The sequence below is a fragment of the Merops nubicus genome, unplaced genomic scaffold (genome assembly GCF_000691845.1).
Source record: "Merops nubicus isolate BGI_N331 unplaced genomic scaffold, ASM69184v1 scaffold16523, whole genome shotgun sequence".
Classification (NCBI taxonomy): domain Eukaryota; kingdom Metazoa; phylum Chordata; class Aves; order Coraciiformes; family Meropidae; genus Merops; species Merops nubicus.
Window position 1 is genome coordinate 4,130 of NW_008601092.1, and position 10,567 is coordinate 14,696.

General features: G+C 50.1%; 1 protein-coding gene across 1 annotated transcript in view; it reads left to right on the forward strand.

Moving 5' to 3' along the window:
• Nucleotides 1-3,862, forward strand: part of IRF4 (interferon regulatory factor 4) — a gene marked incomplete at its 5' end in the record, with an annotated part of 6,381 nt that extends 2,519 nt beyond the window's left edge. Inside the window, 2 exons of the mRNA XM_008937897.1 lie at nt 1,748-1,860; nt 3,719-3,862. Coding sequence (XP_008936145.1) covers nt 1,748-1,860; nt 3,719-3,862 — 257 coding nt within the window. The remainder of the gene's footprint in view (nt 1-1,747; nt 1,861-3,718) is intronic.
• Nucleotides 3,863-10,567: the final 6,705 nt, after the last annotated feature.

Consider the following 10,567-nt stretch of genomic DNA (forward strand, 5'->3'; position numbering starts at 1 on the left):
ACCTTGGCTGGGTTTTGAGACATGTGGCATAGCTCTAGGTAAACGGTGTGCCTGGAGCTTGGTGTTTTCCCATTAGAACTGGGTGTCAGCACTGGCATGATTCCCTCAGGAGAATAATGCCTTCCAAAATTTAAAAAAAGCCCCACCAGACCCAAACCAACAGTTTTTATCCTACTTTATGTTCCGAGGCTGGTGCACCATCCTAACAAGATGGTCAAGCAAGAAGTGGCGTTTGCAGAGCGAAATCTCATCTGGATGTGAGAATTGGCAGTTAGAAAGGGGAATTTGAGGTCAGAGTATAGGCTTGGGCTTCAATCACATGCTAATTTAAAGATGTATAGTTCTACCTCTGATGATGGTTTTGGAAATCCCTTTCCCTTTTCTCAGGTGGTTTTTCAGCTGTACTCTGGGTTCTTCCAAACGGTTGACAGGACATCTCTTTTTAGCTGCCTAACCCCAAAGATAAGCTCAAGCAATAGCTATTTTTTTGCCCCCTCTTGAATTACTCTCCATAACATACCACTTAAAACTGACTCTCCCAGTAAGACCAGTAGTTCCAGGCCATGGGCTGGGACACTGGTGGAAGTGACCGAATTCACACCTTGGTCTGAAAAGCTTGTGGTTAGAGTAGAAAGGGCAGGGGTGTGTTTTGGGAGAAAGGTGCATTTCTCATGCTTGGTTTGAAGACTCTTCTTGCCCTGTGTAGCAGGAGCTGCTTCTTTACAAGGCATTTGGTTTAATATTAATGTCAGCTTTTTCCAGAAAGCACGAACATTTCATATAAATGAAGATGAAGTCTTGACTAACCCACCAGGTAGAAATTCTCCACAGAATGCAGACTTTGATGAGGGTATCCATGGATTCCATGGACAGAGTCTTGAGTCTCTGACTTTTGAGCCTCTGGCTTGACCCAGCCTTTGGTGTCAGTGCTGCTCTTGGGCATCTGCCCAGGGGGTCCTGGCTACCACCGGTGTCTGCTCCAGGAGTTTCTGCTGTTGAGCCCAACAGAGACACTGATTGGAAGCCATCCTGGTGTGTGTGTGTGAAACCAGTTGTGAGGCAAGGCAAACAGAAAAATTGCAGCCTGACAACGAGCTGCCCCTGATCTGTGGGAAGTCTCCAAGCTCAATGTCTTCTCCTTAGCTCGTCTTCCTCCTGAGCTCTCTCATCCTCCCCTGGAGTTCATCTTCTCCCACTGTGCTCCAGGGTCCTCCGTCTGGAGCTCAGCCATCCAAGGGGTCTTTCTGACCAGCCTGTGCTGTTTTGGGCTGGGACAGAGTCAGTTTTCTTCGCAGCAGCCTGTGTGGTGCTCAGGTTTGGACCCGTGACCCTAGCAGTGCTGGGTGTTTCAGCTGCTGCTGAGCAGGGCTCACACACCACCAGGGCTGCATCACTCTGCCCCTGCAGCAAGTGGGCTGGGGTGGACCAGAGGCTAGGAGGGGACACAGCTGAGCCAAGTCGGCCAAGGGGACACCCCAGAGCACATCACCCCAGGGTCAGCAGTGAAGCTGGCGAGGGGGTGGCTGCTGCGCGGGCTCTGGCCGGGCATCGCTTGGCGCTGGCTTTTTGCATCACTTGTTTTGCTTTGTTTTGTGTTTTGTTTTCTTTTTCTCTCTTTACTTATTGACCCGTGTTTATCTCAAGCCAGAAGCCTTCTCCCTGTCGGGCTGCTGACCCCTGTGGCACGGCGTGGCTGTGGGCTGCCCTGCCAGGGCTGCCCCTCAGCACTGCCCTTCTCTCTCCGCAGAGCTCCAAGCCTTCGCTCTCCACGGGCGCCCGCTGCCCCGGTACCAGGTCGCTCTCTGCTTTGGGGAGGAGTTCCCAGACCCACAGAGGCAGAGGAAGCTCATTACAGCCCATGTAAGTAGAACTTCTGCCTTACCTGAAAGAAATGTATTCCTCGGAGGGTGTGAATCTGCCAGTCAGGATTTTCTACCTCATGTAGGTTGTAATAAATTCTTGAAAATGCAGCACCATCCAGACCAGGGTTGAATCCCCAGATCTGCCGAGGGCTGATGGGTGGCCCTCTGCAGGGCACAGCACCTGACTTTAACAGGCTGCCCTGAGAGGTGGTCGCTGCCCCATCCCTGGCACCATCCCAGGGGAGGTTGGACCAAGCTCTGAGCACCCTGCTCTAGCTGCAGATGTCCCTGCTCCCTGCAGGGGGTTGGACTAGGTGACCTTTAAAGGTCCCTTCCAAGTCAAACCATTCTGTGATCTCTTGCAAATCCCCTCAAACCCTAAAGCTGAAAGGTACCCTGGAAGGTCTGGGCCATGCTGCTGCCACCAGCCCAGTTGTGCAGCTCCTCAGGCTGCCAGGCTGGGGCAGGGCGTGGTGGTTTCACAGGCACTGCACCTGAGGGTGCTCCAGAATCCCAGCCTGCACCCCAGGGGCCTCAGCCCTTGGCGGGGTGCAGGGGCTGCCTGTGCAGCCTCGGGGGGAAGGAGCTGCAAGCTCCTGGGCTGACTGACCACAGTTCACACACACTCAAAGCTGCTGTTTCGGGATGCTCTCTGAGAGAGGGTGATGACAGAGACTGAGACCAGGTACTTTCTAAATTGGCTGTGTTGGCCCATAAAACCACAAGGGAGGTGATCATGCACAGGTTAGCCTCAGGGCTTAGTGTATGGCATCCTTGGGAAGAAATCTGCTGTCTCTCTTGAGTTTTTGGAAGCCCCTTTGGTAACAGGATGGATCCAAGTCGGGTGTTTGCCATAAGCCTCCCCTTAGCTGCTGGGCTCTTGTACTGCCAACTCCACTGCTCAGAGTCTCTGGGGTGGAAGGTGGGAAGTTCACAAATCCATCCCCAGCTGTGCAGTGGCTGCTTAGAGGTAGCTCTCCATCCCCATCTCTCTGTAAACCCTCTTCCACCTCCCTTTGGCTTTCCAGCTTTCCATGCCTCCTTCCCAGAATCCCCTCTCCAGCCACCTTCTCTGTCCCCAGTCCTGGCAGCTTCTCTAGCAGCCTGTAGCTCCTGCTCTTTCCAGAGCTTTGTTTCCCCCTTTGGTCCTCAACCTGCTCAGCCTCTCGGGCTGTTCCAGCTCGTGGGCTGGTGGTACTCCACCATCCCACCCGAGAGCTGTGCTCCAAGGCAGTGATCCCTCCTGTCTCCCTCCTTCCCAGAGGCAGGACCCACACACTGTGTATTTTTCCTCCAAAATGCTGCCTGTGTCTTAACGTGGAGGGGCTGGCTGACTCACAGGAGTGGTTTGTGGACAAGAGTTGTCCAACCTGTCCGTCCCCTGAGAGTAAGGAGAGCTTCAGGTGTTTGTTCTGTGTGCAACTTGGATATTTGCAGGCAGAGCCCTGAGCAGGAGCGGTGGTTTCTGGAGATAGAAGTGAGGACAGTGGGTAAATCATACAGATCCCTCTTGGTGGTTGAACAGATTGCTCAGCAGAGCTTGAACGACAGAGACAAGAGTAACCTTGGTGTTAGATTGAGGTCTGGTTTCAAGCAGAGTCGTTTAGTGATGTATCTCAGTCTTCCTGAGGGCTCCAGCACTTCCAGTTAAGCCTTCAGAGGTGGTGGAGGTGAGGAGCGTGTGCTGTCAGCGAGGCTTTGGCAGCAGAAGACAGACATCAGTGAGGGCACTGAGGTGGTTTTCCCACCCCGGAGAGCAGAACTGCTTTGTTCAACTCAAAACCTCCTTAAAAGAACTAGGAGGAGGAGCATGAAACGTTGTCACCTGTCTGATTAACCTTTTGTCTGTTCTTAAGGTTGAACCCATGTTTGCCAGGCAGCTGTATTACTTTGCTCAGCAAAACAGTGGACATCTCCTGAGAGGCTATGATTTACCAGAACTTGTGACTAGTCCAGAGGATTATCACAGATCTATTCGCCATTCCTCTATCCAAGAGTAAGATCCTCAGAAAGAGCGTTTTTACAGGCACTGTGAGGATGGTGCAGAGTGGAGGAGCAGATCTGGGTTGCCTTTTGGAGATCCACATCGCAGCTGGATGTGCTCAGGGGTTCGATGGTAGGAGGGTGAACTAGGACAACCCCCTTGTACGTTCTTCAGCGTTCGGATGCCGCATCTCACCTGGGTTCACTGCCACTGAGAATAACTCAAACTGACGACGTGATTGCTGTGTTTACCTTTGCTTAATGTTCTCCTGGGGTCCTGAGGACTGATCCTTACTGAAGATTCAAATCCAGAGTTTACACTGATACATTTGCAGGGCTATTTATTTTGGGTTACTGATCTCAGGGAAGGTACATGAATTTGTGGTGTTTCCATTTTGAAACTGTAGCTACTATAGGTGGGTAGCAAATATAGATGGTTTATTTAGGATAGATAATACCTGTAAGTGGTTATAAATTTAGATGCATAAGCGTGATGCCTATATTCTTGTATAGAATATTTCAGTGTATTTTTAAAAAAACAAAGAAATTCCTCAAAGACTTATTTTTTTAAATGCCTGACTGACATTTGTCCTGACAATGGATTTTGTTGCTGCCACTGTTGTTATTGGATTAGCCCCATAATAGCAGTGTCTGAGGTTTATGGTACTGTGTTAAGAAAAGTGACCGTGCAGTTCATATTACTTGTGGATAAAAAGTGGATTAACCACTAAATTTCTAGAGTCCCTAAGAGCAAGTTTAAAAATCTATTACGTTTTCCTTATAATTGAAAGCTACTATGCATTATATATATATGTATGCATTAGAATTAAGTTGGCAGACCTTGCAAACAGCCCAGAAATGGTCCTGCCAGCCCGTTTTTGATGCCACACTCGTGAGCCAGGTTACAGCCACCACCACCTCTGCCTGTCAGAGAGGCAGCTCTGCTCTTCATGGGCACTCACAGCTTCCTTCCAGTGGTACTGAAATGACTCTCAAGGGAGAGTTCAAGGAGAGCAACATTTGCCCTCCCATATTAAGACAGCCAAGGAAATACTTGTTTTGATGTTTTTTTTTTTCCAAAACTGGATGCAGTTTGCAGCTTTTACTGCTAGGTGCTCTTAGAAAAGCAAAGAGAAGAGGTCTGTGGGGTGTGCTGTGTCAGTGGGAACCCCTCGCTGGCGAGCAGACTGTGTGAGCTTAGCAGCTTTAGCTCCAGACACCACCTCCCTGTGCTCAACAGACCCACCTCACTTGACTTTCTGCATGAGGAAGGAACAACGGTACTTGTCTGGCAGCAGACTTGTCTTCTAGGGACTTTGAATTTATACATCTTAAAGATGCATACTCCTTTGGGATATATTATCCCCCCTCTCCTCCACAGTGCCAAGCAGAATGATGAGATCGTTTTTACTTTTGTGTTCTTTGTTACTTGAAGTATTTCTTCTGGCTTAAAGATTTTCACAGGGGAGACCTCTTTCCTAGACATTAGAAGCACTGCTCTAGGTGACCTCCAGAGCTTCTGCTCCTGGCCTCTGCGTACATTTTACTGAAAGGGACTTTTGTGTTCAAGCTTAACTGGTACAATACAAATATTTGATGTGCTTTTTGCTTTTTTTCTACTGGTTGTTGCTTCATATGCTCATTGCTTCAGCTCACATCTTAGAATAAAGTCCTTATTCCCCACCAGCTTGATTTGTATGTGTTATTTTCAGTAGTGGGGTGAATCTAATGGGCTCGATTCCGCGCCGTGAGCCTGGGCTGCACTGCTGGCTGAGTCCATGGGCAACGGTGCTTTAAGCCAAGAGTGCAGGGCGAGGGCAAAAGATGAAGCTGCTTTCTTAGGGAAATCTCTGTGTTATGAGCTCCAGTTGGTAGGAAAAGGGAAAATAGGGAGGTTTCCTATTTTTTAATGCTCGGGGACCTCTGACCTGCCGCTGGCTGGGCTGGCAGCTGGAGGTGGTGGGTAGTGGTGGGTACTGGTCGCTGTAGCTTTCAGAGGCCTTTTAAGTGAGAAAAGGTGAGAAAGTGTGAAAAGAAGGATGACGAGTGGACTGAAGTAGTGAAGTTAAGAATAGGAGCAAATTTCACCAGGCAGCCCCTGTTTACTGGAAATCAGGGTCCTGAGCCGGGTCCTTGGGTGCAGTAACTCACAGACAGAGCAAGGTGTGAAAAGTGGTTACCAGACTTGTGAAGCGCCTGAGGATGGGGGAGGTGTCTCCTCTCTGTGTGCAGGCTCACGTTGACTACTGAGGTGCATGATCATTTCTGGCTTTGGAATGAGCTTCCTCTAATTATTTCCCTTGAAGGAGCACGATTTAAAGCCAGCGGCTGGGTAGAGGGAAGGAGGAGAGCACAGCACCAGCTGCGTTCTGGCCAAACAACATGCTCAGCTTGGATGCAGAGAGATGCAGGTGAAAGACTTATTTCAACCAAGCAGGAAGGTTGGGATGCTCCTCTTGGAGAGATGGGGCAGGGGGAAGAGTGGGAGGAAAATCAAGCTGTTGAGTTGTACCATTCATTATTTTGCACATGAGGACTTTAGAGCTGGATTCGACTTTTGCGACTGCCTCTTGCTGTTCAAAATAACTAATGGATACGTAAAGTGGAAAAAAAAAAGAGGCAAACAAGAAAAAAACCCTGAAAACCTTTTCTCCTTTTAGTATCTTTTTTACAGTCACTACGTGAAAGCATCTGAAGTACTTCCTACTTCTGTTAAATTCTGTTTATAGTTTCTGAGGTCTGCTTCCTTCCTGTTATGATTTCGGTGGCGTTGTAAATGACATGTTTTACTCCCATCAATACCAGAGGTGTAGTTGGGTGTTTTTTTTTCAATCGATTTCAGCGTGTGATTTGTGTCAGTGCTGGTTCCTCTGATTTTACTGTGGCCACACTCACAACTGTTTCTTGAAAGGGTTTCGTGCTAGAGCTCTGCAGCTGAGGTCCCCGCATTCAGAATTTGGTTCTGCCGAGTGGTTTTTGTGTGCTGTTGTAAATGCTGTAAAGTGCATCAGCCTTAAAGGGATGGGAGGTTAGCCAGAAGCAAAGGGGTACGTTTTAAGCTGAAGCACAGTGTGACAGGGTTTGTGGAAAAAAACAGAGGATTCACGTGAAAACCCCCGTGGCCTTTTCGGCGGGCGTACGTGTGCTGTTTACATCAGCATTTGTCGGCAGCGTGGAGGTGGGGAAACACCACCTTCAGCACAGGGCTTTCAGGAAAAACTGCACTGTTCTCTGCCCTGCTCACAGATGCCTGTCTGCGTGTGCCTGCAGGGTGGCACGGGCAGGGGAAGAGCCTGCCAAGAAAACCAAAGCCGAGTAGCTTGAGGCAACCATACTATCTCCTTTCCCAGGCAGGTCTGTACCTCCAGCTCAGCTGAACTCGGGTGACAAGCTTTTGAAGATTGCCAGCGTGTTTTTTAGCTGATCTGGCTAGTAGGAGGCTAAGAGTTATTTATTTGCAATCCAGAGCTTGTGAGTTTGGTTGGCTCTCAAGAGAAGTCTCTGTGGCTCGACCTGTTAGGAGGTAGCTGGTGTGGGACTCATTGAAGGACTTAGCTTGGTAAGAGCATCCTCGGTGCACCCCAGTGAGGTGGTGACATCCACTGTGTCCCACAGCCAGCTCCACGGCTGGGCTACAACTACCCAAACGCCTGCCAAACGCTCAGAGCCTTGGCCCTGCTGCAAGGGCAGTCGAGGAGGAGCTAGCTCAGGTGTCTCAGAACTCCTTAAGCTACAGAGAGCAGGTAGCTGATGAACATGCTGGCTGGAAGGGCTGCTGTCGCCCTTTTGGCGGCTGGCAAGAGGGTAAGGCCATCCCCTGTGGAAGCTCCACACCAGGCCAGATGCCTTGGCTCTGGGCTTGGCTTTGAATTTGCACTTTGCACTGGCTGAGGCCATCCTGGAAGCTGCTGAGTGGCTCTGCACAGGGTGGGGTTTCACCAGCAGGTGATGGAGAAGAGGGTAGAGCCCAGTCCTTGTTCCAGCTCTCAGACAGGAGCAGCTCCGTGCCCTGGGAAACAGCAGAGGTGAAACGCGGGGTTCACTCTGCAGAGGCAGTTTGATTGTCTCCCTGGGTCTCTGCAGGCCAGCTGGTGTGGGCCTGGGCACGGGGCACTCCTCTGGAATCAGCTGCCAGCCACCTCTCCTGGCCCTTTAAAAGACAGGTCATGAATTATCCATAAATTCTGTTGTTTTTTTTTTTTACACTCCTTTTAACGAACCGCAGGTAACACGTGTCCTCCCTACTCCTGGGAAGTGGTTTCATCTTTGACCCTTGGGCTTGCTCTGTTATGGTTGCAAGACTGGCTTCTGCATTCTTGCTCTAGAAACGTCTGAAATACAAAAAATTGTGGATTCCCTTTGGCCTGGGTGCTCTCCTCATATTTTAATCCCTTTCCTGGCCAGGCTGAAAAGATGTCCGTGTAGTATCAATGAAACCCCTTACCAGAGAAGGTTCTGTGGATGTCCTGGTGAGGACATGGACGTGAATAGCCTGTGAGGCTGGAGCAGACACGTGCACCATGGCAGCTGAAATATGTGTGCTGAGCTCCCTCAGCACGAGTGCAACAGGTGCATCCCCACGTGCGTCCCACCCTCGCCCTCCTGGCCACCTCCCTCCTCGCTTCCTTCATGGAGAGCAGATGTTTGATTCTGGGCCAGGCAACTAGAGGAATGTGCTGGTTCCTTCAGGCCTGCAGGATGCAGAATCTCTCCTCAAGCTGAGGATGGCCAGAGCAGCACAGGCAGAGGTCAGAGACACTCCCAGGTTCAATCACTGCTGCTCTTTGTCTCCAAAATGCACTAGCCTGTCTCTGTCCATGGGTAAGTCCTGCTTGTGTGTCTGGGGGCTGTTTACCTCCTGTACTCTTAGTGCCTTCTTCTCCTTGTCTAATCTAAGTACCAGCCTTGGCAGGTGGTCGTGAGGAAATTTTCTTCTTTACCGGTGGTTGCAGCCATCTGGTAATGCACGTGGTTCAATACCTTGTTGAGGGTCTAGCTATCACTTCAGGCTCTCTCTTGGGTCCTCTCTCATTCTTCTTCTCCACTGAATGCAAGCTGTAAAGGCAGGGAGTACTTCTTACTATTTGTGAAGTGCTGAGCATGATGGGCTGCCACCTTTGAAGACGAGCCTCTAGACAACACCACAATTCCTACAGTTGTGAGCAGGACCTTGGGTCTTGCCGGTTGTGATTCTCACCCTGGAAAACATAAAATGCTCAGCAGAGTATAGTCGTGGCAACCATTTGTGCAAGGCTTTCCCGTAGGAAGCTGCCGTGCAGCTTATTTCTGCCTGAGCCACCACATTCAAATTACTTTTTCTCAAGGAGGTGGTTGAATCAATTGTTTCTCACGCTCCTGTTACAGCCATTCATAATTCTCTAGCAAAAGCGAAGGCTGAGCATTTCCAGTTTCTAGCACAGATCATCTAGCTTCAGATAAAATCATTTTTAGAGCTGGATGCTCTGCATTTTTCCTTTCAAACTTCTTCTGGGTTTCACGAGTTTTTGTATCCTCAGAAACTGAAGTTATGGGTCAGGTCTAGTTACATCTCCAATAGCTCGTTTTCATTTCCTTTTTTCACACATGATTAAGAGGTTTAGCCCTCTTCATGACTGTCCCCTCCCACAGAAAAAACCCATGCAAGAGAGAAAGACTTCAAAAACAGGGTGAGTGACCTCATCATGTATCTACAGTAGAGACGTCAGCCTCCAAGAAATAGGAAAGGTCAGAGCTGTTTAAAGCAAGGGGGTTTTCACAACACAACTTAAAAACCCAGACTGGGGCTGAAGAGTTTGTGCTCTCCTCATCCCTTATCTCATGTTTCTCCCAAATATTTGGAGAACTCCATCCAGAGCAGTTGCTGCCATGTGATTTTTAACACAGTTTGAAGCACGGATCATGGGAACTTTTACAGAATCCCAGAACCCCAGCATAGTGGGGCTGGAAGGGACCTCTGGAGATCACCTCATCCAGCCCCCTGCTCCAGCAGCTCACCCCCAGCAGGGTGCCCTGGGTCCCAGCCAGGAGGTTTTGGGATCCCTCCAGAGCAGGAGACCCCACAGCCTCTCTGGGCAGCTGCTCCAGGCTCCAGCACCCTCACACCAAAGAAGTTTTTTCTCATGTGTCACCACTTGGACTTTGTAAAAAAATGGGGAAAGAAATGACAGACACATACATGGGAATACTGCAAAATCTTCTTTTTCCTTTTAAATGAAACATAATCTTTTCTTCTGGTCATTCTCGCACCCTTGATCTAACCAAATCCTGGAAGTTTTCCTCGCTCCACCTTAGGAATTTTGTGATGTGGACTGATCATGGTGGAAGGTGGCTGGGGAGGGGGTGGACAAGCCTTCTCCATGTGGGGTGGCAGGAGGGTGAGGGGCAGGGGGGGTTGCCTGGCGCCCTTGGCTGCACAAGCGGCCAGGAGCCGGCGCCAGCCCGGAGGGCGAGGCCCAGGTCTCACTTTCTGTTCAAACCATCCCTCCCCGAATAAAATGGCTCACGTACGATCCCCGCAGAGACGGGCACCGGATAAATATAGCAAGCCTTGATGTCTATCTGCAAATTACAAGGAAATGAATAAATCGAGGCGACGTAAACCGCAAGAAGGAAGCTCGAGGTGCGCGGAGCTGCGCTAGGCCGGCTCCCGCCCCGGAGACACCAAACCCCAGCCCCAAACCCTACTGCCGGGGCCGGGGGCCTCGCCCCGAGACACGGGGGCA